This window comes from Oryctolagus cuniculus, chromosome 18, assembly GCF_051225735.1.
Source record: "Oryctolagus cuniculus isolate XC-2025 breed Fujian yellow rabbit chromosome 18, ASM5122573v1, whole genome shotgun sequence".
In the NCBI taxonomy this organism is placed as follows: domain Eukaryota; kingdom Metazoa; phylum Chordata; class Mammalia; order Lagomorpha; family Leporidae; genus Oryctolagus; species Oryctolagus cuniculus.
The window spans coordinates 43363253-43389943 of NC_142884.1; the positions used below are offsets into that span (position 1 = coordinate 43363253).

The following is a 26691-nucleotide window of genomic DNA, read 5'->3' on the forward strand; positions in this document are numbered from 1 at the left end:
AAAGAATGAACCTTAATGGATACAAGGTTCTAGAAATCAGAAGGTTGGGGATTCCAGGAAGAACCATAGACTGTAACAGCAGAATCTTAAGTGTATTTTAAGTGTATGTATAGAGCAATCTCAGTGAAGGAGGTGGGGGTGGGGAATGAGTGGAGTCTGTGAGACAAGGGGTGAAGGAACTTCACTTAAGCCCTGTGCCCTAACTGATAATGTTGTTTCCTGCATTATTCCAGGTTAACAGTTCTGGCATGCTTTCCATATATATACTAGAAGGAAACAATTGAGTAAGCGGATGGAGAGAACCAATTTGCTCCCTGGTAAGAGTGGAGATTTACAGAAAAGCAAGGGGAGGAGACTAGAATGACCCATGGAGCAATGGAATAGACTTGGAGACACCACGTGAACTCATCTCTAGCTTAACAGAGATCTAGATGGTTATGTCTAAAACTACTGAGCTGTGTCATGCACACACATATTTTCTTGCTCTGTCAGCTAACAGGTCCTACAATGACATCCCATGGCAGGGAACATACCCAGTGCCCTTACCTTGGTTTCTGGTACCATCCTACAATAAAAAGAACCAGAGCTCCTTGCAGAAATGACTGATTCCAGAGCTGCAGCAGGAAATGCTCCAGATGAGCCTGGAACATCTTTCAATGCCAAACAGTGACAAAGGTCAAAAGACCAGACAAGCCTGTATCGAAGCGGGGTAAGCAAAGTGGGCACAGCAGTTGCATGGAAAAGCTGCTAATACCCAAAGGTGGAACCATCTGGGCAACCAAATAAAGCAGTGTTGCATTGTGATCCAGTGTATAGAATAAACATGCATAAGTTCACGCAGATCTCAATACATGCTTGAATAAATAAACAAGCAGGGAGAAAGAGACGGCTCTCCCTTTGAAAAGAATTCCCCATCATTCGTGTACTCTGCTCTCAACAAGAGGAAGGGTAACTCCTGACCCAATGAGTGCTGACTGCACACATCCCATGGAGGAGGTACAGGTGAACCACACCAGGGAGAAACCGGGAGAACTCCACACCTCCGGGTATCTGCACTCACAGGCATGGTAGGCCCCTTAGATGCGACGTGATGAGGATGGAGCTTTATTTCTGTAGTCTTCCTCCCCAGAATCTGGAACTCCAGTGGAACCATGAAGAAAATATTAAACACACTCTCACCAGGGGGGGCATCCTGCAAAATGCTTGCCTGTGCCCCTCACAGCTGCCAAGGTCATCAAAAACAAGGGATGTCAGGAGAAGCTGCCCACAAGAAGTGAGGACTGGATGTAAGGTGGTGTCTGACAAGAGCTCCTGGAACAGATCCCAGGGCTCCAGGTGGAAACTAAAGCAATCTGAAGGAAACATAGCCTCTAGTTAGCCCAGTGTCCCGAGACCGGCTCATCAGCTGGCACGGATGCGCCACACGTGACAGATGTTCACAGCAGGGGAAGCCGGCTGAAAGCTCTCTGTACCAGCCTCTCAACTTTTCTGTGAATCTGAAGCTGTCCTGAAAAATAGTCACCTCCTTGCTGAAGCACCCCCACCTCCACTAAGATCCTATGGGACTTGGCACCTGTCTCTGTCCCCATCGGTCCCTAGGCCTCCCCAAAGCACTCCTGTCACCACCTTCACTTGAAAAAAGGAGACTGGCTTCTCCCCAGAATGGTCTGGGGGTACAGCCTGTGCTTGCATGAGATGCTGCCACGTGTCCCCTGGGAACTGACATCCTCTCTTCAGAGGCCAGGAAACACTTCATCCCACTCCAAGGCAAAACCAGAGTCCTATTAAGCCCCGCCCCTCTCCCCCAATGCCCCTCCCACCCTGTTCAAGCCTCCAAGGCTTCCAGTGGCATCACACACCCAGGGCATCAGTCTGTCCCCACCTGAAGCAGCTAAGTGGTGCTATTTTTAAAGCCCTTGGCTTCTCTGTCTTGCACACAGGACTCGGCTCAGGATAAATGCTCCCTCTTTCACTCTTCCCTCTCTCCCCAGTTTTTATGCCATCGCCAATACCGTGCTCCCGCTGGTGCCGTCAGGGGAAGCTGGACTCGTAACTCTTCCGGGGAAGGCTGTAGCAAGAAAGAAATTAAGTTCAATCAAAATGTCAGGCTTGAATTGTTTGTGTGTTGGGGTGGAGGTGGGAAAAAGTTAATAAGATCACTTTCGATGGCTCTGTCTCCTCCCTGCCCCCCTTCAGGTGCACCCCATCCCATCCCATCATAACACAGCCATCCCTGGCTCCTAACCTTTATTGGGTGACAGAAGGAGCTGATCAAATCAACAAGCCCCAGGACAAAGTAAGTGCACTCTACCAGCAGGCAATTAGATCGGCGACCCCAAGGGGACAGATGGGCGTATGGGAACACAAACACACACACACACACACACAGAGGTGTTGGGGCTTTGTAACCAGCACCTGCCAAGAGCTTCCCCTGAATTGCCCTGGTGTCTCCCTTCAGCCAGTTCATTTCTGCTCTGGGCTTCTTGACCTACTTAGCGCCGTGGACTCTTGCCGCCAAGACCTGCTGTCTGGCTCCAGACACAGAGTCCTAGCCCACGGGGTATCTCCAGGGAAACTCAGATCCAACACACCACATGTCACCACTGACCTCAGCAGGCCTCCTGCCCGCAGGTCCAGGTCTCCCCTCAGGGAGTGGCCATGGCACCGTCCTACAGCAGAACCAGAAACACGGAGGAAGTATGGGCACCACCCCTCGGCACTTCTTGTCCCATCCACGGTCTAAGCCATCACTAGACCCTAAAGACTTCACTTCCAAATATCTTTCAATTTGGTCTCCAGCTCCACACCTCCTTGTCACTGCCCTTGTCCAACCACCTTTATCCCTACTCTCACACAGCTCTTGGTCCCCTGGCATTGCTAACTCTTGGCAGTCCTGCAACTCGGACTGTGGGTTGAAGTCGCTCACAGCCATCCTGGGAGGGCAGCGTCTGGGCCTCGAGGTAACCTCAGCCCCTGGAACAGGGTCTGGCCCCAGGGATGGCTCAGTGACTGCCTTTCACACGAGCGGCTGTGTCCTCCTGACAGTCAGAAGGGGCAGTTTCACTCTTCTGCTTCCTCCACAGCTCTTGGGTGTTGCTACAACCAACGCAGGGAGCAAAGTTGGTTTAAACAAAGTCTAATGGCCTCTAAGCCCATGCTCGCTCTTTCTTTCTTTCTTAAAAAAGGATTTGTTTATTTACGTGAAAAGCAGAGTTCCAGAGATGGAGAAAGGGATGGAGAGAGAAAAAGATCTTCCATCTGCTGGTTCACTCTCCAAATGCCCATAACAGCCAGGACTGGGCCAGCAAGGAGCCAGGACCTCCACCTGGTTCTCCCATGTGGGTGCAGGGGTCCAAGCACTTGGACCATCTTCTGCAGCCTTCCCAGGAGCATTAGCAGGGAGCTGGATCAGACATGGGATACAAGTGTCGCAAGTGGCAGCTTACCCTGCTGCGCCTCGAGGCTGGCCCTCGGAGCCCATGCTCTTCATCAGTGTTCTGCATTGCCTTGTCCCTCTTGATTCCTGGGCCCTTGTAAAGTCCTGAGGCTTCCCTCCCCCTTACTGGATACTGCCCGCATTTGGAGGGGTGGTGGGAGAGCATATCACATCACATGGGAACCTGAGCCAGGGCAGGGGGAGGAAAAGGCAAAAAATCACACAGAGAAAACACATGCACTGCCGACCACCCAGCATCAACACACACACACGCCCTCCTTTCGGTCTTACTATTAATAACCAGCATTTACCGAACACCTCCTGTGTGCCCGCCCAGCATTCATTTAATGACAACTCACCACCAGCCTGGGAAGTCAGCATTCTGACCTTTCCCATTTTTCAGATGAGAAAAACTGAGGCCCAGACAGAAAAATCAGGACTGTGCTGGAAGCCATGTAGCAGATCAGGGCAGAGTTAGGAGATGAATCAGACAGGCTGACCGCAGGTGCAGCCATCACTAACTTCCACCGAGAAGTGGATTTGGCTCAATGGTCTCCGGCTTCAGTGTGGAGGACAATCAAGATGGCCAGGTGTCCCGTGTAGGAGCGGCGAGCCCATGATACAACCCTGTCTCCAGGGACATGAAATTGGCTGGTGACACCGGGCTGGAAATTGCTATCTTTGCTGTTTCCTACAGGTGAGCTCCCAGAGGGACCACGGTCAGTCCCTGTCCCCCAGTGCCCTCACCCCAGAGCTGTCCTGTCCCTGTCTTTGCCCGGGTCTACTTCTGTGGATTTCAGTTCTGGGCGCTGCTTCGGGATCCATAAAGAAATTCCTTTTCAGCTGAGTATAGCCCATGTCTGCTCCCTGCAATCAAAGTCTTCCTAATAGAACTCCAGGTTGAGGCTCAAATCAGGAGATTAGGGACGAGGGCCTTTGATGTCCCCTGGCAGGATTTCTTACCCTTGGAAATTAAGCCGACATGCTAACACAAGAAGGTAGCAGTGCCTGTCACAGAGACAACTCAAGGAGCGGGTGGAGGGAGGGCAAGGACCTGCCCGATCAGGTCAGGGGTGCCAAGACCTCACAGCCCCGGGAGAAGGAGGAAGACCATCCGGGTGCTTGCTTTCCCGGAGACACGCAGGATCAAGATCAGGGAAGGGCAGGAGGGGACAGCAAGACAAGGTGGCTTTGGCAGCGAGAAGGGCCAAATTAAAATGACAAGAGTCAGGCGGGCCTGTTCTCCAGCAGGGACGGTGGGTACAAGGGCTCTTATGAAGCTACCTTCATTATCTGAGCCGCAGCCGGAGAGAAGCAGCACAATGTGCCGCCATGGGCTGTCACCGTGAGGGCGGGGAGTGATGCCGTCACCAGGCATCCTAGCAAGGGGCCAACGTGTTCGCCAACACGGGCAGGACACCCTCGCTCCTGCAACAGGAGCTGGCGCTAATGACACTTCTCAGGAACAGCCTTGGAGGATCAGGTTTCAACGTGGGAAATAATATGTAACCCCGTTCTCCTCCCACCTTCCCCCTCACCTGGAAAACCACACACACGCACACACACACACACACACACGCCTGCACGCAGGCGCAGGAGAGACGAAGTGTTGAGCCAGGAGGTGCTTGACCACCTGCGACCTCCTGGCCACAGCCCAGGCCGGCATTGGGAGCAAATGTTTACCAAACTGGGCTGCTGCGTGTCAGAATCCCACATGGGACCTGGGAAAGGACAGGAGCTCCAGACCCAGCCCCCAGGGCTACTGCATCCGAATCTTCAGGGCCAGGACCAGCAGATGGCTCTCAGCGGAGCTGCCAGGTGGATGGTAGATGCAGAAGGGAGGGGCGGCGGGCTGCAGGGCCCTGGTAAAGTTTCCATTTGGTTGTACCTGAGCAGGGAGCCCATTTGGAAGTTGAGCCGAGGGAGCGCCAAGATCTTCGTCCCTTCCTCGCAGGACCAAGCTGTGTGGCTGCTGGGGACGAGAGACGTAGGGCAGCCAGAGAGCAAGTGGCCGGGATCAGCTGCCTGTTGGATCTGTTTTGGAGGCAGGAGTTGATTCCTTAGGTGCTGGGGACCAGAGGGGAAGGGCAGTTGAGGGTGATGGCAGCGTGACTGCTCTGAGTTGCTAGAATGAGGTAGAACTGGCAGGAGAAGGTTTGCGGGGGAGAAGACCCAGGGCCACCATTCTGAATGTGTCATCCCTGATGCCTGCTGTCCACGAGAGTGAATGTGCAGAGCTGGGAGCGAGTTTGCGGTTGGGACTGCCACTGGGTAGCACTCAGCTTTCTGGGCTCTCTGTCATTCCTCCTCCTCCACTTCCTCCTATACACATATGCAATCCTCAGGGCTTCCACGGTGTTTTAATGAAGTAGACTCCACTCTAAATTCATGAGAGCTTGCACCGCCTCTCCATAGAAATGGAATAGAAGTTGGCATAAGGTTCCTTCATGTCAGAATTTTTTAAAGACTTCTGGGATAGAGGATTTGAAGCAGAGACAATGAAAGGGCTGGAGCTTCTGCAGCTGTATTGTGACTGTGAGGAGTGAAGGGAACTGAATGTGTGGGAGAGACAGAGACTAGGTACTAATGATCAAGTTATACTTGCCCTTTTCTCTGTCTCTTATTCTTACTTTTCTGTTATTTAAACCATGATAAATTTTGTAAAATCCCTGCTGATTCTTGTGTAACACATCTGTCAGTTTTGGAATAGTTGTGGCCTATATAAGTACTCAGTCTTGTATTATCACTGCTCAAGCATGAGCTACAAACTCACAAATGGGAGCTTGTCAGCACTGAACAATCTCAGCCCCTAATCCATGTTTAGGGAATGTGAATCTAAGTTCTAGAAATATCTCCAGATAAGCCACCTGCACAATAAGCATTATTAGGTCACAAGGAGCACGTGTTCTCATGAGGAACACATTTGTGATGCGATTAAATGACAATGCCAGGGGCATGGCATTTGCAAAGATTGCTTTGTGAGCAGTAGCCATGACTATGATTACTGTGCACCTGCTATAGGAAGGCGTCTACCCTTCCCACTAGCAGCTGGCCCCACAGCAGTGCAAGCAAATGCCACGGGACCAATGACACATGACCCAACCACAGTGCGACCCAGCTGTGAGTGCGGGGGAACCTACGGGTCATGATCCAGGAAGCATCACACCCATCTGTCAGAACCGAGAGGAAGATGGGCTTTAAATTAGCAGCAAAATCATTCAGTAGAATACAAACGTTTGTTTTTAAACCCCAGTGGAAATTCTAGTTCTCACTTTCAAAGGCGCTATCTCATTCATCCTAGTAGAATTAGTCACTCTCACCCGGCTCATTTTAATAGACAGGAAAACTAAAGTTTCTGTTTTTAAGGTTTACTTTATTTGTTGGAAAGGCTGCTCCGAGGGGATGCTGGTGTCGCAGGTGGTGACGTGACGCTGGCCCCAGGAAGCTAAAGTTTAGAGATGCTGCACTCTGCCCCCAAAGTCTCACAGCCACGAAGTGGGGAAGCTCACCTGAATCCCTCCTTCCTCCATGACAGTTACTCTCAGAGTGGACCACTTCATCCCATGCCTGCCCATAGCCCTACTGGGGTGCCGTGCCTGACCCACTCCTCAGTTTCCCTCTACGCATGGAGATTGGTTCCGGGAATGCACGCGGCTTGAGTCAGCTCACTGCCCATCCACAGGGGAATTTCTGCAGGCACTGGAGATAGGCTTGGGTGGGGCGGGGCAGGGCGGGGGCAGGGGTTGCTCTCTCTTTCTTGGGGAAACAAGGCAAGAAGCTTATGAGCTTGTTGCTACTGGAGACTGACTACCCTATCTAAATATAGATAAAAAGGCTGATTCCTGATGACTTGTTTAAGTTCCTGGATCTACCCATACCTGAATGCAATGCCTCTTGGATTTCTGGGTTCTGGGAACCAGTGCATTCTTTTGAGAGGGTGGTATTGGGGCCAAGCTGAGTTGAGTTTCTGTCTATCATCTGAAGTCACAAGAGTCTTGATAAACAAAAGTCTTCCTTTCATATAAATACACAGAATCTTTTCCAAGCAGACAGGCAAGCCTCCTCCTGCTGGCTCATTCTCTGGACTCCACTCCCTTGGGCAGCTATCACGTGCCTGGGTTCTCCGGAGCAGAACTGGTGCTGCCCTGCACACAGGGACTGTGGTAAGGGTTGTTGAGTGAATGCTTGGTGGACAACCTCAGGCCAGCCGGGTATCTCTGGGGTGGATATTCGGCAGTCCAAGGACACACATCTTTTCCCAGTGGCTTTAGGCGCCCATTGCTGCTGTGTGTGCTGCCTCCCCCAATCCTGGAGACAACCAAGCAGCTCTCTCCCATCTTGTACCCTCCTTCTCCTCCCTCGGACCCCACCTCACTGCCTATCCCCGCTCCAAGCCGAGTTACAGTTCCAGGAATGGCATCCTTTCTACTTATCACCTCTGTCCCAGTCCAAGGTCCCTGTCTCCTTGTTCTCACTTGTGCTTGCTTGTTATAGGATAACGTCAGTAGGAAAAACATTCAATAATCCACAGCTAACTTCGGCTCTCCCTTGCACAAGCGCACAGCTCAGCTGAACTACGGGATCTTAACAATAGCCTTTAACAAACAAGGAGCTGGTTCATTTGGCTTGGTCCAGCCCCAACCTTGACCTCATGGCTGCCGGCCGCCTTCCCCTCAGTGTGATCATGGCTTCTGGTGGATGATGTCCTCAGTGGCAGCTGCCCTGAACCACAGGTCCTCCTGAGCTCCCGAGGAGAGGAGCAAAAGCAGAGACGGCTTGGCACCAAGGCAGCGGTGCCCTGTGCTCTGGGGAACACAATTGGATGTCTGGTTTGCCACTCAGTCATTCAGACATGAATCAAGCCCCCTAACTAGTCCAAGCTCTTCCAAACTCGGGGAATAAAGTGAGGCACAAACCACAAGAGATTCCTGCATCAGAGAGGGAGACAGGCTCACGACTTCTATAAGGCAATGTGACAGTTCTACACAGGGCAGTGTGACAATGCTAGGGACTCAGAATCGACACAATCAGGCTGGCTCACTGGAGAGCTAAGTTCCTAACTCAGATTCATAACAGGAGAAGGGAACGAGTGGGAGAGGGAAGACCACTCCTTGTTCCCCGTGATCAGCAGATGCAATGTTTTGGGATGCGAGAGACCTCAGCATATTCTAGGAGCTACTTTCCAACAGAGGAAATGGTAGAGGATGGACCCCTTGTGGACCACTGGGAAGAGTTTGGGTTGACACTAGATGGGTTTAAGTGGAGGAGTCATAGGTTTTAGTTCATGATTTCAGAAGCTCACTCCGGCTACTGAGGATAAAGTGAGTTAAACAAGGTCAAAAGGAGACTCAAACCCAAACTCCAAGAGCTTGTCATCAAATGGCTTTTTCTGCAAGCTTGGGCTATGAGGCAGGATTCTGGAGACAACTTAGAGCTGCAAATTCAGACGCAGAGAACCTAACGGGTCCCTAGGAGGCGTCTTGCATTGCATGGACTTCTAGTTGGTGCGGGACCCCTCCAGGTCACGTGATGTCACTCTTTGGAGGAACAAGCTTGTTTCTACTCTCAGCCTGGGTCTCAACTCCTTGTGACAGGCCCAGGGACACATCTAGGCAATCAAAGAAAACAGCTGCCAGCCTCTCCACCTGTCACTCATCCCCTGATGGGGGAGATTATTTAGGCCCACACACTGGCAAACCTGCCAGGTCGGCTCCCACTTAGGCAGCATCGAGAGCACGCAGGGGAAGGGAGGGAAGCATCAGACACTCAGATGCCACGGGAGGGTGTGCTTAGTCTGCACCCACAGCTCAATTAGTATTGTGCGCACGCCTTCTTGCTTAGTGGCCTCAGAATCAGTAAATAATCCATCCACCTGAAATGAACTCCTTCAAAAGCAGAGGAAAAGAGAGCATTTGGAATATTGCTGAGACCTCAATTGACCAACTTTGATCAAGATGAGTTAGGAAGATAGCAGGCTCCTCATCAACCGCCTTTTTAGTACCATATTTGGAGCCACTTGGTCATTATAAAATCATCTGAACTTCTCAGCAGAAGTACACATCGGGGAGTTTATTTCCGAGTCTCTCAGAATACAAAGGAGCGTCTTTCCAACACAAGCTGTGGGCAAAGCAGCGGCTTCCTTTCAAACGAGGAGGGAGAAATGCCCGGTTGCCTCTCCCTTGTTACTCATTCCCCCTTCCCTCTTTGGAAATTCCTCTGAAACTGTGCAGTCATTTCTGATGATGGAGGAAAAGGCTCTTGGAGACTCACCTGAGTAAGCAGGTTGCTCTGGCGGACAGGGCAGAACAAAGAACTCTGCGTCGGACTGAACCGCTGCTGGACACTGGGTCTGAGCAACATGGGGGATTTGGGGAATTCTTGATTTGCTTGAGCATGAACAGGCTGAGCCGACTTCACCTCCATGATCCACAGCAGAATCTAGGTCTGTGTGGGCATTTTAGAATTCATTCTGCTTTCAGCTCAGACAAAAACTTTGAGTCCCTACAGACAGCTATGAACGAGGAATTACCAGTCCCTCATTGGCTAAGACCCGCTGTGGTTACTGCTCACAGCTGGTCAACATGCGGGCACTGAAGACACCCGCTGCCTCTCAGCAGCGGATTGGCAGGCACCATCGGATCTTGGTCACCTAGCACCACCGCTAAGGGCTTCTGTGCCCACCATTGCCACAGACTTTCTGGTTTCATCCTAGTCTAGGAAACCCATCAATAAATACCAAAGTACGTCATCCGAGGCTGGGAGAAGGGAGGTACCCTGCTCTCTGAGTCGTTCACAGTATGTTGGGCCTGGGGGGGACAAGCAGCATGCAAAGACTGCTGTAGGGTCAGCTCCAGACCACAGGTATAATGTGATTGCAGTCTAAAGTAAATGTGGCTCTTCAGTGGGATAGGGAGGATTTTGGGAGGAATACACTCTCAGAGTGTACATGCCTACACTCCAGAATCTCAGGATCTACTGAATCCCATTCCCATTTGTTCATTCTTTCAAGGAATACTTTTCATGCTGACTGATTCCAGACCCTGTGCTAGGTAGTGAGAATGGAGCTAAGACCGATGCTTTTGTGAAGGTCAGGCTGGTGGGCCAGGCAGGTGCACTCACAATGCAGTTACTAATCCCTCAGTCCATCTGTCCTCCTGTTCACCTGTTCACTCACTCATTCATTCAAGAACGCCCACCACCTCTGACCCCGTGCAGGCACAGGGCACGCTGCGGGAACCTGCAGACAGCAGTCAATCTTCGTGGAGCCTGGTGTCCAGCAGAGCCACGGCCAGGGTGCGATCTGAATGGGAGAGTTCGGGTGGTTGGCAGAGGGCAAGGCCCTGACAAGAGGAGGTCAGGGCTGGCTTTGCAATGCCAGCAGAACATGTCAGGTTGGAGCCTGCCGGGATCAGACAGGAGCTGACCCTGCTCTCTGCCCTGTACCCCCTCTCTGAACTCTTCAGAGCCCAGCCAAGATGAACAAAGACCTCCCTCAGCTCTGAGTTGTGGCCACACACAAGCAGAAGACCTTTCTTTGTCATCACAAAAGCTCTCCTTCCCGACATCAGCTCTGCCGGGTTTCCTCGCTGCCCAAAGCACTGGCAGCCTCACCTGAGCGTGATCAATGCTGAGCATTGTCCCTCTGAGCAGACCTAGCGATAAATCCAAACACCAGCTCATGCATCCAAGACTGGCCTGTTCCTGCACTGTCCCTGCTCCCTGACAGCCCAGGGTCACAGCTGGGGCAACCAGGGTACAAGCTGGGCTGAATGAGCCCTAAGAAAAAAAAAAAAATGAGAGTGCGCATAGGCACCTGGGAAGGTCTCTCTGTTTGGCGCAGAGTCTAGAGCACTTGCAGGGGAGAGGGGGTTGTTGTTACTGCCTGTGTCCATATCCTGCAACTGTGCCAGGCAGAGTTTGATGCAGCTTAGGACACCATCGCAGGACACCTGCTCCATGCAGCACACCGTGGGGGCCAGAGAGTGAGCCGCTCCACATGGGGAACTGTGACATCTCGGGCCTCCTCCCTTCTTCGGGGTCATTATTTCCATCTGTTGGAAGCCAGGATCCCTGAGACACTCCCTTGGGCCCTGCCTCTGTGACACCGGGACCCATCCTGGGTCTAGCACTCTCACTGCTATTGCTACTTCTGCAGCACCTACTGCGTGTCCCGGGGGCAGTGCATGGCCTTCACAGCTACCCTTTGGCCGAGGATTATCTGAAGTAAGAAAGTGAGGCTCAGAGCGGCTGTATCTTCAACCGGGAACCCGGTGGCAGAGAGAAGGGAACCTCCGTCATTGGCCCTGGGCCCTCTTTCTCCCTCCAGGGAATTAACCCCAAGGCAGGTGTATGCACTGCCCCCGGGGCTTCCCTTCCAGGGGGCTCCCCCAAGTCTGCCACAGGGTTCCCTGTTTTGTTTGAATCCCCGCGGGGAGTGATAAGGACGCGACCAGGCGCCTGCTGGGAGGAGGTTTCCTTGTGCCCACAGGTCCTTTGGAAAAGAAAGACTCCCTGGAAGAAACCCCGGACGCCTTCCAGCTCACTCCCGCCTTCTTGAGCCCAGGATAAGAAAGCTCGGACTGGGGCGGAGGGTGAGCGAAGGTCGCCCGCCCGCAGCTCGGGTTCTGTCGCCTTCCACTCAGTCCGCGCAGCCCCAGGACCCCATCTAGGCCCCTTCCCTCCGCCCCGCACTTGCCCCATTAAGGCAACAATTAAGGAGCGGGGCGAGGCTCCCTCTCCATCTGGGTAATTATGTTCTCATTAGGAGCGCTGCGCCCGGGCTGTGAGCATTAGCGCTCTAGCGCCGCTCTGACCGCGCGCTCCCAGCTCGGCTAATGGGGAAGCCGCGGCAAGGCAGCCGCAGGGAGCGAAGGGCCTGGCGAGGGACCCAGCGCAACCCGCAGGCTTCGCAGACGGCGGCGCAGACAGACCCCGGCTCCGCCCTCGCCGGACTCCCACCAGCCGGGTGGGAGCGGCTGAGCCCTCAAGGCCTGCCTGGGTCCTCGCACCATACTCCTGGGCCTGGTCTGCCGGCACTGGAGGGTGGGGAGGTGTGGGGGAGGGGTAGGCAGCTCAGCGTGTCTGGGGCGTGGAGGGCTCCCCGGAGGTGAGGGACTGCCTTGAGGGATAGGAAGGGGTATCCGAGGGCTATGGAAGAGGCTTTCGGGGGTGAGGATGAAGCGGGGGGCGGTGCCGGAACCCCAAGGGCTCGGATCAGAAGGAGGCTATTGAAACTGACAGCCAGGAGGCAGGCTCCGGACCTGGAAGGGCTCTCAGGGATCTCAGCATTAAGCGAAGCCGCATGGAGATGTGGGTTGAAGAACAGTCCATTCGGACAGAGCTGCAACCCCCTTCTTCCCCAGCGCACAGGTAGGGGCTCCTGCTGTTTCTCAGCAGAGCTCAGTTTCCAGACTTAGCCTGGTTTCCTGCTCTGCCTCACCTTCCCCCTCCCCAGGTCCCCTTAACCCCCCACACAGGTGTGAAGATGCGGAACCCCACCCGCCTCACTATAGGGTCTTCTGGAGAGGAGCACCCACGCAGCACTCCTGAGTGCATGCCGGCGTGGGCCACCCCTGCCCTGCAGAGCCCACCCCAGGTCTTCTCCAAACAAGGGCTGGTCGGAGAGGGTGGGGCGGGGGTCAGTGCACAGTGCCTGTGCTGTGTGACAGGACACTTGCCCAGAGCAGGTGAGCCTTTTAGCTGAACTTCTGAGGTCCCAAACAGGATGGAGTTTTTGGAAAGTGGAGGAGAAAAGGGATGCTTGAGCTTCCGGCGGGAGAACAGCGGGGACAGTGATGGGAGACGCTTTCCTCCTGTGGCACAGGGGGTCCAGGCAGGTGGAAGAAGAGGATGAGCCTGGGCCCAGCTGGAGTCTGCGCAGATTGAAGAGCAAACCTCCCCTTCTCCTTCCCATTTGGGACCCACTTGCTCCTCCTGTGTTCACCTTCTACACCCAGAAGCTGGGTCTGAGGAATCAGTGCCACTGCCTGGAGGCAGCAGCCTTGCCCTTGGCCTCCACTCCAGCCACCGGCTAGCTTAGGGAGGCCCCCTGAGCAGCCAGCTCAGCTCACCGGATGGCCAGGATGCACTCACGGAGCCCAGAGCACCTGCGGGTCCCGGGCGAGGGAGCAGAGGCCGCTGGAGTCCGCAGAGCCACAGAGCGTCAGGGATCGCCGGCCTTGCGTCGAGTCCTCCGTGTCCGCACAGGGGTGGGCGGATGAGGCCCAGGCAGGAGACTTGCCAAGGCCACGCAGCCGGGACGATGGGTGACCGCCCACCCGCAGCTGGGGAGCTGCCAGCTGCTCCCGCGCGGCTACCGGCGCTGCGCGGCGCGGCTCGGCCCTGGTGTCCCGCTCGCCGCTTGCCGGGATGGCCAACTCCGTGCCAGCAGCGCTGTCCGGTCAGGGTAATTCCGCCCCCCAAGGCTCTGGCGGTCCAAACCTCTCCTTCGCAGCGGGGAGGCTGAGGAGCCCTCGAGTCGCTTCGTAGAAGAGCAGAATTGATCTTGTCGGTTCCTCTCCGGTCCCCTCTGCCTCCTTGTCCCCACCTTCCTGGGGACTGCGGAGGTCAGAGGGAACTGTTGGGCAGGTACGGAAACTCAGTCGAGTCCGCTTCTCCCTCTCCTGGTGCCCCGCGGGACCTGGGGCCACTCCCCTGGGCGGGCGCAGAGGGCGAACCGGGTCAGCGTTTCCGCGAGGCCGCGCGCTCCGTGAACTTCTTACGCCGCCGGAATAAACCCGAGAAAGCTTGCCTCTCGCGCTGCTGTTAAACAGCCCCCTTCTCCCCCCACCCCGCCCCCAGCTAATTAAATTCATCCCTGAATCTCGGGCCAGGAGCAAGCCTCTAACAGAAAGCAGAACCAGAGGGGCCCGCCCGCTGTTGCGCGCCCGACCTCCCCGCTACTGTAGCGACTGGGCCAGCCTTCCGGACTTAAAACGAAGTGGTTTATTTCAATTTTGCTGTCACATTATGTTCCGATACAATCAAAGCTCCTGGACGAACCTCTGGAATAAATGTCCTGGGCGCCGGGACTCCGGATTCAGAGGCGGGTGGTAAAACACGCACACGCACACGCACACGCTGCTTCGGAACTGCGGAGCGGATGAGGGCTGGGGACATCCAGGGGCAGAGGCACGGGGAAGCTGCCGCTCAGGACGGCCTGGTTTGGGTACCCAACATGGGGTTATTCCTGATGCATTTAGAATGCGAAAAACCTAAACTCCCGCTCCCAGGGCCGCAGCCGCAGCTGGCCTAGCGAGATGTTGGCCAAAATGTCATAGGTTCAGGCCAAAGCACGAAGTACAGTCGAAGGCAAGGCTGGCCCTAGGCCTGGCGCCGGCGAGGAGCGTAGGGCCGGCTGGCTTTGCGAGGATGCCGCACGCCCCGGCCTTCCTCTGGCTGCCTTCTCCCAAGCCTGCAGCTCTCTGCACCCTGACTTTATGCACCCCGGCCCCCAGCCTCGCACCTGGGGAAGACGGGGGAAGGGGTTTAGAAAGCTGTTTGAGAAAAATAAAAAGTTTCACTTTGACTTTATTGGATTAAAGCGAAATTGAGTCTTGGCTATTCGCACATATGTTGGGGGACAGGGAAGCCTCCGTAAGCAGCTCCTGGGCGTTGGGCGTGGAGCGGAGCCGCAGAGCAGGAGGGCAAGGGCAAGCGTCCGAACATCTATCGGCCTTACGTTTCACCGTCACTCCTCCGACTAGGACAGGAAACACAGAAGCACGGCCAGTCTCCACGGGAAGAGTTCGTGTACAAATGGTATATATATTTATATATATATATAATTTTTAAACCAGGCACCACTAAGGTGAGTCCTTTCTCAACCAACAAGCAGCAGAGGATACAATGTATCTTCAGCTAGAGACGTTTAAGAAGAGCCACACGTGCCAAATTGAAACTACCTCCCCCATCCAAAAATAAATAAATAAAATACTTACCCCCTCACCTAACTGAAAATCAGGGGGCGGGCGGGAGGGGGCATATTCGATTTCAGGAGGGTGGAGGGATTCCAGGGGGAACAAGGAGACAGATTTCACTTTCTATGGTGAAATACAAAGTTTCTTTTCAACAAATTGCGGGCAGCATGAACACTGGCGGAGTGAGAAACGGTGACAAGGCGGCCTCTTTCCAGGTTACCGCGACCGGAGCGGGGGAGGCAAGTTTACTCTCGGGATGGAGCGCGCGCAGCTAAGCCGCGGTGGCTTCCAGATAAGGAGCGGGCGGCTCCGTCCGGCCGGGGCGCTCACCTCTTCACCCGCTACGGCTAAGGACCCAGCGGGTAGGAAGTTTCCAGTCGCTCGCCCGCCTAATTTCCGCTCCCTCGCGTGCGCTCCTGCGCCCTCCTGCCTCCGCCCTCTCCCAGCCTCCTCTCCCGCGTCCAGCCGGTCAGAGGGGAAACACCAGGAATCCGGAGAAGGTCGAGTACTTCCAGCCCCCCATCAAGTTCCCCCGCTCCAGCTTGAGGTAGGCTCGGTCGCCTTTCTCCATCTGGATCAGGACTCCGTTGCTGGCGGCCTCCCGGGTCACGTCCTGGTCACCGGCGAAGGCGGAGATCACCGGCCACCCGTTCAGCATGAGGCTCACCTGGAAAAGAGGAGGGCCCCCGTCAAAAGCGAGAGCCGGGCGTCCCTGAGCGGTGCCGCACGCGAAACCTCGGCGGGCGGCCGCGGGAGCCGCGGGGCACCTGCTGGCCACCGGGAGAAGGGGGCGGAGGTGCGGGCGGTTAAGAGTCTGCGCCCAAAACGGTAGTCGCCTCGCTCTGCTTTCTCCCAGGAGCACGCCAGGAGAATCGGATCGTGCTCCGCGATCCACTGTAATGACCCCAAGGTACCCCCCACCCCGACCCCAGTCACTAAGAGGAACTCCGCTCCCGGCGCTCCGCGGAAAGCAAACAAAAACACAGCCTCCGCCGCCCCGGGAACCGCGGCGCCGCGGAGAAAGGGCCGGCTGACAACCTCGCGCGGGGCTGCCTCGGTGCGCTCCGCGGCCAAGGCACGGTCTCCGTTCCGCCCCGAATCCTGCCAGGCCCGCCACTGACAGCTTTTGCCCTTGCGCTGCACCACCGACCACGGACCAGGCGCCCAGTCCTCGCCGCGCGGGCCGCTTCTGTCTACACTCAAAGGGGCCCTGGATACCGCTGGGGACCAGGAAAGCCTGCGCGCGACGGCCGGGGCTTGGCTGGAGCCGGGAGGGAGTGGCACTGCACCCTCTCCCCGCCAGGACGGAGGTCAGTCCCCCAAAGAGACGCCACGACACAGGGGACCTGTCCTGTCCACGCGGGCTAAAGACAAGCAAAGAAGCGCCTCGCGGGGCTTCTGTGCTGGGGCGGGGGTCGGGGTGCTGCCTTGAGTCTGTGGCGGGCAGCTTGAGGAAGCGGGAGCTGCCGGCGGTGCAAACCGCAACCTTCACACCAACTCCCCAGGGAGGACAGAAGGCAGAGCTCGCAACCCGCGCCTGGAGCCGCGGAGCCAGCGCGAGTGCGAGCCCCGGGGCCGCGAGGCGCCGCTGTCCGCACCCCTTTCCCCCCACCCCCACGCCGGCGGCCGCCTCGGCCTCCCAGCCCGCCCGCGGTCCGCCCGGCCCGGCAGCCGGCAGCCCCCCACCGGGGCCGAGGTGGGCCCTGCGGCGGCGGCGGCTGACCTGGATGGTCTGTCTGTTGTAGACTTTTACCACGTGGAAGTTAAAACTGTAGATCCCTTTGCGCGGCGCGATGAAAGTGCTGCGCTCCGAATCGAAGTTGTTCCCGATGTTCACCAGCACCTACAAGGAGACGGGGACGGGGCGCGGAGGCAGGGCTCAGCGCCCGCGTCCCTCCGCGGGGTCCCGCAGCCGGCCCGCCCGCGCCCCTCCGCGCGCCCACCTGGTCGAAGTAGATGATCATGGTGCGATTGCTCATCTCGGACGGCTCGTGGTTGGTGCTCCGGATGGCGGAGAAGGCCACCTTGGCGCTGCCAGAGCGCACGGAGATGCCCAGGGCCGTGCCCGTGGGGTCGGACGTGGGGTTGGAGTCGCACACCACCAGGCACTTGCCCTCCAGGACGATGGGCTCCGTCTCGTTCTGCCCGCGGGCCGGGCCCGCCAGCCACGCAGCCCCCAGCAGCAGCAGCTCCACGGCGCCCAGCATCGCGCCGCCGGCGCCCACCCCGCCCCCGCCCCCGAGCCGCCTGCGCCAGCCGCCCCCCCTCCCCGGCCCCGCTCCGAAGCCCCCTCCTCGGCTCGGCTCGGCGCGCAGCTCCGACGCCGCCGCCCTGGACACCGCGGCTCTGTCCTCGCGCTCCGGGACGGGCGTCTCCCGCCGCACGATGCTCCCGGAGCCCTTCCCGGGCCTCAGGGCTGTCGCGGCTGCCCAGCCGCACTTGGACGCATAGCCGCTGCCGCTCAGTGACCGCGGTCGCCGCCGCCGCCGCCTCCCGCCCGCACCCGCCGCTGCCGCCGCCGCCGCCGCTCTGAATTATTGATGCAGCGGGCGCTGCAGCCGGAGCCGGCGGAGAGCGCGCGCCGGGCACAAAGGCGCGGACCGAGGCCTGGCCCCGCCCCCGCCCCCGCCCCGCCCACCTCCCTCCCCTGCCCCGCCCCCTCCTGGCCGACGCCCCGCCTCCCAGCCAATCCCGGCGCGCCGCGCTCCCCGCCGGGCCAATGGCGACGCTGTCCGCGCGCGGCCACCTGACCCCGGGAGCCGTTGTTATTAGGCGCGGCGAGGCGGGCGGCGCGCTGCAGCGGGGTTGGGCTCTGGCCGGGAGTCGACTGAGGGAGCGAGGGCGGGGAGCGCGTGCGCGCGTGTGTGTGTGTGTGCGCGCGCGCCCGCGGCCAGTCCCGGGTCCCCGCGCTGCAGCCTCTCTCCCTCTCGCCTTCCGCCTCAGGCCAGGATCCTGTTCAGCTCCCTCGGCCCTTCCAGCTCGCCTCCCTCGTGGGCCCTCAGGTAGGAGCGGTGCGTGTCATGGTCCGGAACAGAATCGCCTCGGGGCACAGGGCGCCCGCGCGTGGGTGCTTGGGGTGGGTGGACAGCGCCCCCCAGCGGGCACGGGCGCGAGGGGCAGCCGGCGCGCAGGGGAGCCAGGGTTTCGGGGCCACCGGGCGGCAGGGCGCGTGCGTGAGCAGCGAAGGCGGGGCCTGCGCCGCGGCCTCGGGGGCGGTGCACGTGGCTGCAGTGTCCAGCTGGCTGCCTGCGCTCGAGGCCGGTGCTTCGGTGGGCGGCCGGAGCGCGGGGTGTCCGCGGCCGTGGGGGTGGCGCTTGGCCTCTCGCCCGCGCCCACCTCCCGAAGCGCCTGCCCTGCGGGTCTCGGAGGTCCGATCCTTCGGACATTCATTCATTCGTTCGTGCATTCATTCACTTCTTCAGGATGTAGCCTGGAGCGCCCACCGTGTGCCTCTCACAGTCCGGCGTGCTGTGCTTTTGCCCGTAACAGTGCGTGTCTTTGCACCCGTGCTGTGTACCTGTTCGCAAGCCTGACCCACGTGAGTCTGTGCATCATTGCGGTGAGCTTCACGCAGCCGCCCGCACGGTGTGGGCGATTCGTCCAGGGTCGCCCCCCCCCCCGCGCGCACGCTTGGCGCTAGGAGCGCCCACGCGCACGATGCGCGAACGTGAAAGTAAAAAGCAGCGTGGCTGAGCGTTAGGGAGAGGGGCTGCGGACACGTGGAGCAGCGTGAGGTCGGGGCGCAGGGAAAGGCGCGGGAGCTAGAGAGCGAGCCCCACTGTGGTGGGCGCCCGGCGCCGGTGGGTCTGGTAGTTACCCGCGGGACTCCGAGCCCGGCGCAGTTCCGGGAGAGCTCGTGGGGTGCGGGCTAGCGGCCAGAGGGTCTGCCGCCCCCTAGGGCGCGCTGTCCCTGCACTCCGAAGCCGGGCCTGTCCGCTTGGCTTTCTCCTTTGTTTCCTGCAGACTGACTTGATTGCTGTTCCCGAACTAACTGGGGGAAGCCCCATCGCCAGCCCCCTGTCCGCTTTCCTGAGTCCCCCAGGGGTCACTGGGTGGAGCGGGAGAGAAATGGCCAGGGGCGGAGGAAGAGGCAGCGATGTTAGCTTAAAGTGACAGGAAAATGTTCAGCTCAGATCTTTGTGAGACAGCCCCTGGACGCATGGCCAGCTGTGGTTGCGCCTGCTGTGAGCGCTTGAGCTAACTGGAGAGGCCAAGGCTGAAGAATGCCCCAGCGTCCGCGTGGCGGCCCAGACCCGCGGCTCTAACGTGGAAGGGACCGAGGAACGCAGAGCGCGCAGGCCCTCGGTGCCCGTGCACCACCCTGCTGCGCGGTGCTTAGGGGCAGGAGCTGGGGGGGAAGCCGGGTCCTGGGGGGCTCAGGAGCAGCGCTGAGACCACCCGGCGGGAGGTGGGCCTCAGCCCCTTCCTCCTCTCTGCCAGGAGCACTCTGCTGTTTATTTTTAGTGTCACCTTGTTAGGAGCCAGGATTCCTGCAGCTGCAAGTGACAAAACCAGTCCAGACTGGCTGAAGGTCTTTTTTTGCGGTTGCTGCAGCAAGCCTGGGGGTGGGTGTAGCCATTTAAGGTGTGACTAGCCCCATCCATCAGGGTTACTGAGATGCGCTCCAGTCCTGGGGTGCTTTTAATTTTCAGACCAGTCATTTCTGTGTGACAACCCCTTAGGAGTGACTACCAGTTTTGTCCCAGCAACAAAAGAAAAAAAAAAAAAGGGGCATACTTGGTAAACGTTTGTAGCATTGTAGCAGGAGTCTCTGATTGACTTGCCACTCTCTGCACGTGGAGAATGGACTGACCAGATGACTACAGGGGAGTCTGGGGTTCTTCCCCAGCACCACATGGTCCAAATGAAAACAAGGGGAGATGTGTCCTTCTGCCCCTCCCAGGGGTCAGCCGGCTGGGCACAGTTCCATCTAGAAAGTGTGGTGATGAAGAGGCACAGTGGATGAGCGAACAGTGGCTGAGTCTGTCTCCACGCCTCTCAGCCTTCCAGAGCTCAGCTGAACATGAGGTCAGATGCTGTGCACGGTGACGGAGTTGGAAGTCTCAGTGCACCTCACATGGTGCAGCCAGGTAAGGGAAGTGGGTTCTTGTAACCTTCTACCCTGAAGTTTACCGGGGATGCTCTGGTAGCACTGGTTTTTGCTTTTCCATTCTGGAGGTTCATAGAAAGATGATAGTTTGGTTTCTCTGTGGATGGGTAGCATTCCTTGTTGTTAATCACCCAGGGCCAATCCAAGGAGTCTGACCATGAAGGCTTTTTCTGTACTGTAAGAGCATGACGTTTTGCCCGCTGAGGCTGTTGAAATACCGGAGAGGTATCATAAAGCCATTTCTCCGAAGCTTCTGAAGCCATGTGTTGGAGCGATTTAGGGAACCGCAAGGTTGCAGATAACGAATTTCTGCTGCTGCTCCTACCTCCATCACCTGTGGCTTTAAATGCAGCCTTACATTTTCACTGCATTCTGAATTTCTTTCCCGCCACAGTGCATTTTGGGAAAATGAATCTAACAGCAGTCTGGATGGAGGTGACATTCGCGGCACCCCCCACCCCCACCCTGGAAGAAACCCACCTCCCGTGTTGTGAGCCTGGGAGAGCCTCAGAGGGAGGCTGTTTTCTCGCAGCATGGGAGACCAACTCGCCCTTTCATTAAGTCAAAACAGACCCTCTGATGTCTTTAGAAACGAAGCAGGATTCAGCTCTTTTAGTCTTGGTTCAAAGGCCCGCACAGCTGCATTCCCTAGGATTCCAAGTTCATTTGCTCATAAAGCAGAAGAAAAAGGCTACGTTGTTCTCAAGTGTTAAATATAGGATATCAAGGGTCAAGATCATACCAAGTTAATGCCTGATCTATGCTATGAAGTATGGGAGTGGCTGATTCGATGCCGTATAAAGAAAGAAGTAATATTTTCACTTGCACCAAACCTTTGTCTTCCTGAGTATATATGTCTGGTTTTTTTGTCCATTTAGATTCATTTTAAATGCAGCAGTTTTGCTCTTTACACTTTAAAAGTTATGTTTCCAAATTGGCTTTGCAATTGGACATTTTTCTGAAATGTGGGAAAAATGCAGCATAATCTTAAGTGGAGACCAGGTTTGTGGTAACATTTTGAATCTTAAAAAATTGTTTGTATTATGACAGTAATCAGAGGATGCATCTGAAATGTCTTCAGCTCTTACATTAATACCAAACTATGCCTTTTCTTAGTCCTAGTCAGAGAAGCCGTATGCTTTCTCAGAAGATGAGGCATCAGTTGTAAAACAATACGATACCTTGAATCCATTGTGGTGTGTGCTGGTAGGGATTTTTTATGAAGCTGCAATTCGATGTAGATGACATTTTAAAAAACAAACTTGGAATAACATAATCCTGCACTGCTCTTGACCAAAAAAAAAAAAATCGTTTTTGAGTACCATCAAACACCACTTGGAATATTTCCAAGAAGTAATTATCTGTGTGCTGTTCGGGGTGGTTGATTATGGAACAATCCCAGGTTTAGCCAATTCAGCAAACGTTTGTGGAGTATGGCGGATGTGCAAGACACCACTGTTGCAGGGCCTGGGCCTGCGGTGGGAGGAGCTCCACGTGCTCCCGGCACCGCAGGACTTCCAGTTTGCCGGTGCTCGGAGACCCTTCCCTAGGACCCCGCTGGGACAACCCCGTGGTTCTTCCACAAGGGCTTCTTGGAAGTTTTAGCTTCATATTGTTTATTTTCTTCCTGGAATGAACTTACATACAGACACACACACACACATATATACACACACACATACACAACTAATAGGCCAGAGAGCATGGATGCGAACGTGCCAGGTGTGCTACATCACACACAGGTGACGCAGACCGAGGCACCTGAGGGTATGGGGGTCAGGGCGAGCAGGGGGCCCGGGGAGGGTCCCCGCGAGGCGTGGTCATCGCCAGGTGTATGAAGAGTCCCCTCCACTCAGAGCGCCCGCGGGCCGGGGGCTCAGAGACAAGTCTTCTGACTGGGGGACGTCAGCCTCAGCGGAGGGAAACACGTATGAAACGGAGTTTGAAAAGAGGGAAATGCAGGGGTGTGGGGAGTTTGCACTTAAAAAAAAGTCTAAAAAGTCTCCGAGCGGAAGAATCTGGCCCGCGGGCCACACTGCTCTGGCCTCCCCACCCTGGCGCCTGAAAGTGGCCCCTGCCAGCGTGACCATCTCTGTGAGCGGGAACAAAGGGCCCCGCGACGTCTGGTGGCTTCCCCCTCTCGGAATGCTGCCTCCTTGAGCCCCTGTGGCACTGCGGTGTCCCTCCCTCCACCTCCAGCCTGGCCTGAGCCTGGGAGATCTCAGCATCCCGAGCTGATTGGCCTGTAGTAGGTTGTCTCTTCATGAGAGTCCCTCCATGTGACGCGCCGTTAATTCTGCTTCCTCCTGGGAGCTCCCGGCTCCGACGTGTCCCTGTGTACTCTTGGCGGTCAGAACCAGTGCATTCGACACATTGTATCCTCCGGGAGACCTCATAGTTGTTTAGTCATAGATTGTATCATAGAGAAAAATTGCCATGAAGCAAACCCTGGTTTATACTAATTCACAGTTGCTGCATGTCACTACCAAAGTTATCGATTTTGATCAAAACTATTCCTCATGAAGCTTTTTTTAAAGAAGATTTTATTTATTTGTATTAAAATCAGAGTTACAGTGAGAGAGGGAGAGACAGAGAGAGATCTTCCATCCAGTGGTTCACTTCCCAGATAGCCACAACAGCTAAGACCAGGCCAGGCGTAAGCCAGGAGCCAGGAGCTTCCTCCAGGTCTCCCACATGGGTGACAGGGGCCCAAGCACTTGGGCCACCTTCTGGTGCTCTCCCCAGCCATTGGCAGGGAGCTGGATCAGAAGTGGAGCAGCTGGTACGTGAACCGATGCTCATATGAAATGCCAGCATCTCAAGCAATGGCTTAACCCACTACGTCACAATGGCGGCCCCAAAAGAAAGTATTTCTTAAAGTAGCAAATGCTAAATATCCAAGTAAATTTTATCCTTTTCTCTTACAGTACAAGAATATGTTAATATCTTGACAAACACCATATTATTTAATGGACTCATAAAACCATTTTGCGTATGAAAACCTTACCAAAATGTGTCTTCTTATTAGAAAGCATGACAATTCACTGTTCAATTTTTTAAGTTTATCAACTTTCATCTGTGCATGTTCTCAACAAATAAGAATTTCATTACGATATAAAATCTAATAACCCTGGATTATATAATAGCCTTGGATTCTAAAAGAACAGATTGGAGACAAGTTGCAATAAAGAACATTTCAATATAGAGAGACTTAAGAGAGGATTCCATTAGTACCGTTGAGTTTACCTATCCATTCTGCACCTGCTGCCTAGTATTGTGTAAGCTTCTTACTGAAATAATATTAAAGGCGACTAGGAAGCATCCAGCAATTACAAAGTCATCTTTGACAAGCAAGTCAGCCCTAAGTGCCAGTGAAAGCTAAAGCAGATTTCATGAAAATATCTGCCCAATGAGAGTGCGTCCTGTTCTACAAGGAAAAGACGGATACAATCCTATTTCCACTGGTTGTTGTAACACTATATTGTCACAGTTTTAAGTAATTACAGATCCATCAACATTTATCTATGGCTTTCACTGAATTATAAAACTTCACAACTACTTTTTCCCTAATCTCAATTACTGTGAAATTGGTGCCAATATTTAATGCACCAACACTATCAAGATAATAGAACGTACCAGAGGTGAGATTTCTAGCTTTTAAACTCAAAGGCCAGAATTCTCAAGTGCTTCAAGCTTTAACTGTTGAAGCTTAGTTCCTATTGAGTCAACTGCCTGCATTGTACAGACTGATGCCCAGGGAAGTGAGCTCCTTGAGACAGCCCAGGTAGCCCAGTGGTTCTTGTGTAGTGGCTCTCAAACTAGGATGCGAGGAGAACCTAGCATTCTGTTCTGGGGAGCCATGGGGAGAGTCCATTAGTAAGCTGTGTAATTGGGTGCTTGGTCTCCTCCTCAGCCAGTGATGAGAATCTACCAGAAAAGCTGACTTTGAGAATGAAAGGAGGTAATCTGTGTGGTTAGCCTTGACCTGGGAGCTGCCACCCAATTCCTGAGGATGTTATAGGACAACCCCAAAACATTGGTTGGAGGATTTGCTATGGAACCCCCAAAACTGGGGCTGCTTGCATGACACTCAGCAAGCCAAGCATTGGGGGCAAGGGGTGAGGATGTGAGGCAGGGCAGGGGGCCAGAAAAAGGAGGCATCTATTGCAAAGCACAGAGCAAGGAACTGGGCAGTGTCACTTAATTCCTGGGGGGAAGGTTTCTTAGAGATTGGAGTTGGGGCTGAGAGGTGAGTTGGTGGGTCTGCTTGGTCTGTAGTGCTCACTGCCCTCCTTCAGTAGCTTGACAACATTCATGGCACAACGGGCTCCATTCAGTCTGGGGGCTATGTGCAGGTGGCGGTTACTTTTTGGTCAAAGCCTGGGGCTCCTGGAAAAGAAACTCCTCAAGAACGGAACAAACATCCAGGTGTTATCTACAGGGGAGATGAACGGCCTCGAGAGTCCTGTGTCAGGGAGTCTATAGGGCCAGCTGTACCACTCCATCAATTCAGTGAGCTAATTTTAGTGAGATACTGGTTTGCAGTCATAAAAGCAGACCAAGGAAACGCTAAGCTAAAGGACGGGGGCTGGGAGACCAGGGGAGACTGGGACCTTCCTGATGCTATCTGGCATCTGCCTCCCAGGCTACGTTTTGGGGCTCGGTCTCAAGGCTGCTGATCTCCTCAGGTGCCCAGTCCAGGGGCGGCCTCCACTGCACTCCGCTAGCTCCAGACTCATCTGGGGCCGAATGAGCTCACTGTTCACCAGTGGCTTTTCTTACCTTGCTGAACAACAGTCCAAACAATAGTTGATTTTTTTTTTTTTGAGATGCACAAAGGGAGTTCAGAAAGTTCATGGAAAATGGAATTGAAAGATAAGTTTATTTTGATGCAAAAAATAATTTGAAATGTATATATACAAGAGGTCTTCAAAAAGTGCATAGAAATGCATATTATGAAAAAAACTATGCATGATTTTGAAAATGTTTTGCCCCCAAATAAACTTATATTTTAATTTATTTTTCCACAAACTTTTTGAAGCATCCTCTCACATTCTGTTGGAAGTCTTTGACTGCAAACTGGAAACAGAGACTGTTTGTGCACTTCAGTAACAGCATCCACACGGTTGGCAGTGTCACAAGCATGTTGTGTGTTCCTGTTTTCTGCATGTATCCAACAAATGTGTATCAGTAACTTACCGCGTGACAGGCATCATTTGTAGTATGGCCAGGCATGCCTCAGTGACAAAGCCGAGGATCATGGAAGGTATCTGAGCAACACTTGACATTGAGGCAGTTCTGTTAGTCTCCTCGTAAACTCTCTACAGATACCGAGGCTGAATCCTTCCTGGTCTCACGGACCAGGGTGACCCCCTCATCCTTCCGGCCACGGTTCTGAGAGTGGCAGTTTTTTTCCACTGAAACATCCCTGTGAAGATGCCTCACAATTCAAGATTTAGTTGTTTTTTTTTTTTTTATATGACATTTAATTTTTTTTTCCATTTCTCCCTAGAGATTTAATTGGAAACTCATCACCATTATGAATTTTGTGTTGTCATTTCCATTTTTAAATTTAAGCAACTTCAAGGATTGTGAATCTGGCAGCCTGGAAATTGAAGGTGGAGGTAATTATTGTGTTGCATGGATACGTTTTGTCAATTGAGAGTGGTTTCCTTGTTCTTAGTCTATGAGAGTTTTTTTTAAATAAATGTTTGCGGTGCCCTTTAAATATTCCGTTTTAAGACACTGAGAAAAGAATTTGGTTCCTCCCGGCCTGCACCTTGCCTGTCTGAGAAAGGTGCAGCACACGTCCTCTCAGGGGGGATCTTCCATCCTGGCCCCCTGTGGCCCTGTAACACTTCCTGTGTCTCTCTTCTCACAAATGAGTACTCTGCTGCCCACCCCGTCAGGGGCATGGGGAAGGGAGCCTCTGACATTGTGCTTGGGTGGACAGAATTGAGTGGTCCGTGTCTCTCACGTCTCCACAAATGATGTTTTTGTATTATGCTAGGGCAGTAGTTCTCTAAATAGCATAGTCTCCCCTGGAAGTTGCCCACAATGCTGAGAGTACACCTTGCCAAAGGTGAGTCTGGAACACAGGGTGCATCCTCAGCATTGCCCCGAAGCTGAATTGGGGCTCTCTGGAATAGCAAAGACAAATTTATAGCAGCTCATTAGTGCAAGGGATCAGAGAGAGAGAGAGAGAAAAGAGAGAGAGTGCCGCCGTC

General features: G+C 54.8%; 1 protein-coding gene and 1 long non-coding RNA gene across 3 annotated transcripts; one reads left to right on the forward strand and one right to left on the reverse strand.

Annotated features, from left to right (window-relative positions):
* Window positions 1-14357: 14357 nt before the first annotated feature.
* Window positions 14358-17964, reverse strand: CBLN1 (cerebellin 1 precursor). 2 transcript variants are annotated; one of them, XM_051833886.3, is made up of 3 exons: window positions 17298-17964; window positions 17108-17197; window positions 14358-16021 (listed from the first exon to the last, which is right to left on the reverse strand). In XM_051833886.3, exons 1-3 carry the CDS (start codon window positions 17559-17561, stop codon window positions 15824-15826), a joined length of 552 nt encoding a protein of 183 aa, XP_051689846.3. In that variant the 5' UTR covers window positions 17562-17964; the 3' UTR covers window positions 14358-15823. The 2 variants fall into 2 exon arrangements, with proteins under 2 accessions (XP_051689846.3, XP_002721388.3); XM_002721342.6 differs by having other exon boundaries at window positions 17078-17197; window positions 17298-17961.
* A 50-nt stretch (window positions 17965-18014) lies between these two features.
* On the forward strand, window positions 18015-26119 carry LOC149120947 (uncharacterized). The gene is made up of 3 exons (XR_016224995.1): window positions 18015-18356; window positions 20357-20444; window positions 25977-26119. It is a non-coding gene; the product is annotated as an uncharacterized LOC149120947 (long non-coding RNA).
* Window positions 26120-26691: the final 572 nt, after the last annotated feature.

Bases quoted from the DNA above. Each gene is read 5' to 3' on its own strand.
- CBLN1 (XM_002721342.6), bottom strand. From the start codon at position 17,561: ATGCTGGGCGCCGTGGAGCTGCTGCTGCTGGGGGCTGCGTGGCTGGCG. The intron at 17,198-17,297 runs GTGGGCGCGCGG...GTCTCCTTGTAG, and splicing joins TGATCATCTACTTCGACCAG to GTGCTGGTGAACATCGGGAA. The intron at 16,022-17,077 runs GTCAGCCGCCGC...CCTCTTTTCCAG, and splicing joins ACAACAGACAGACCATCCAG to GTGAGCCTCATGCTGAACGG.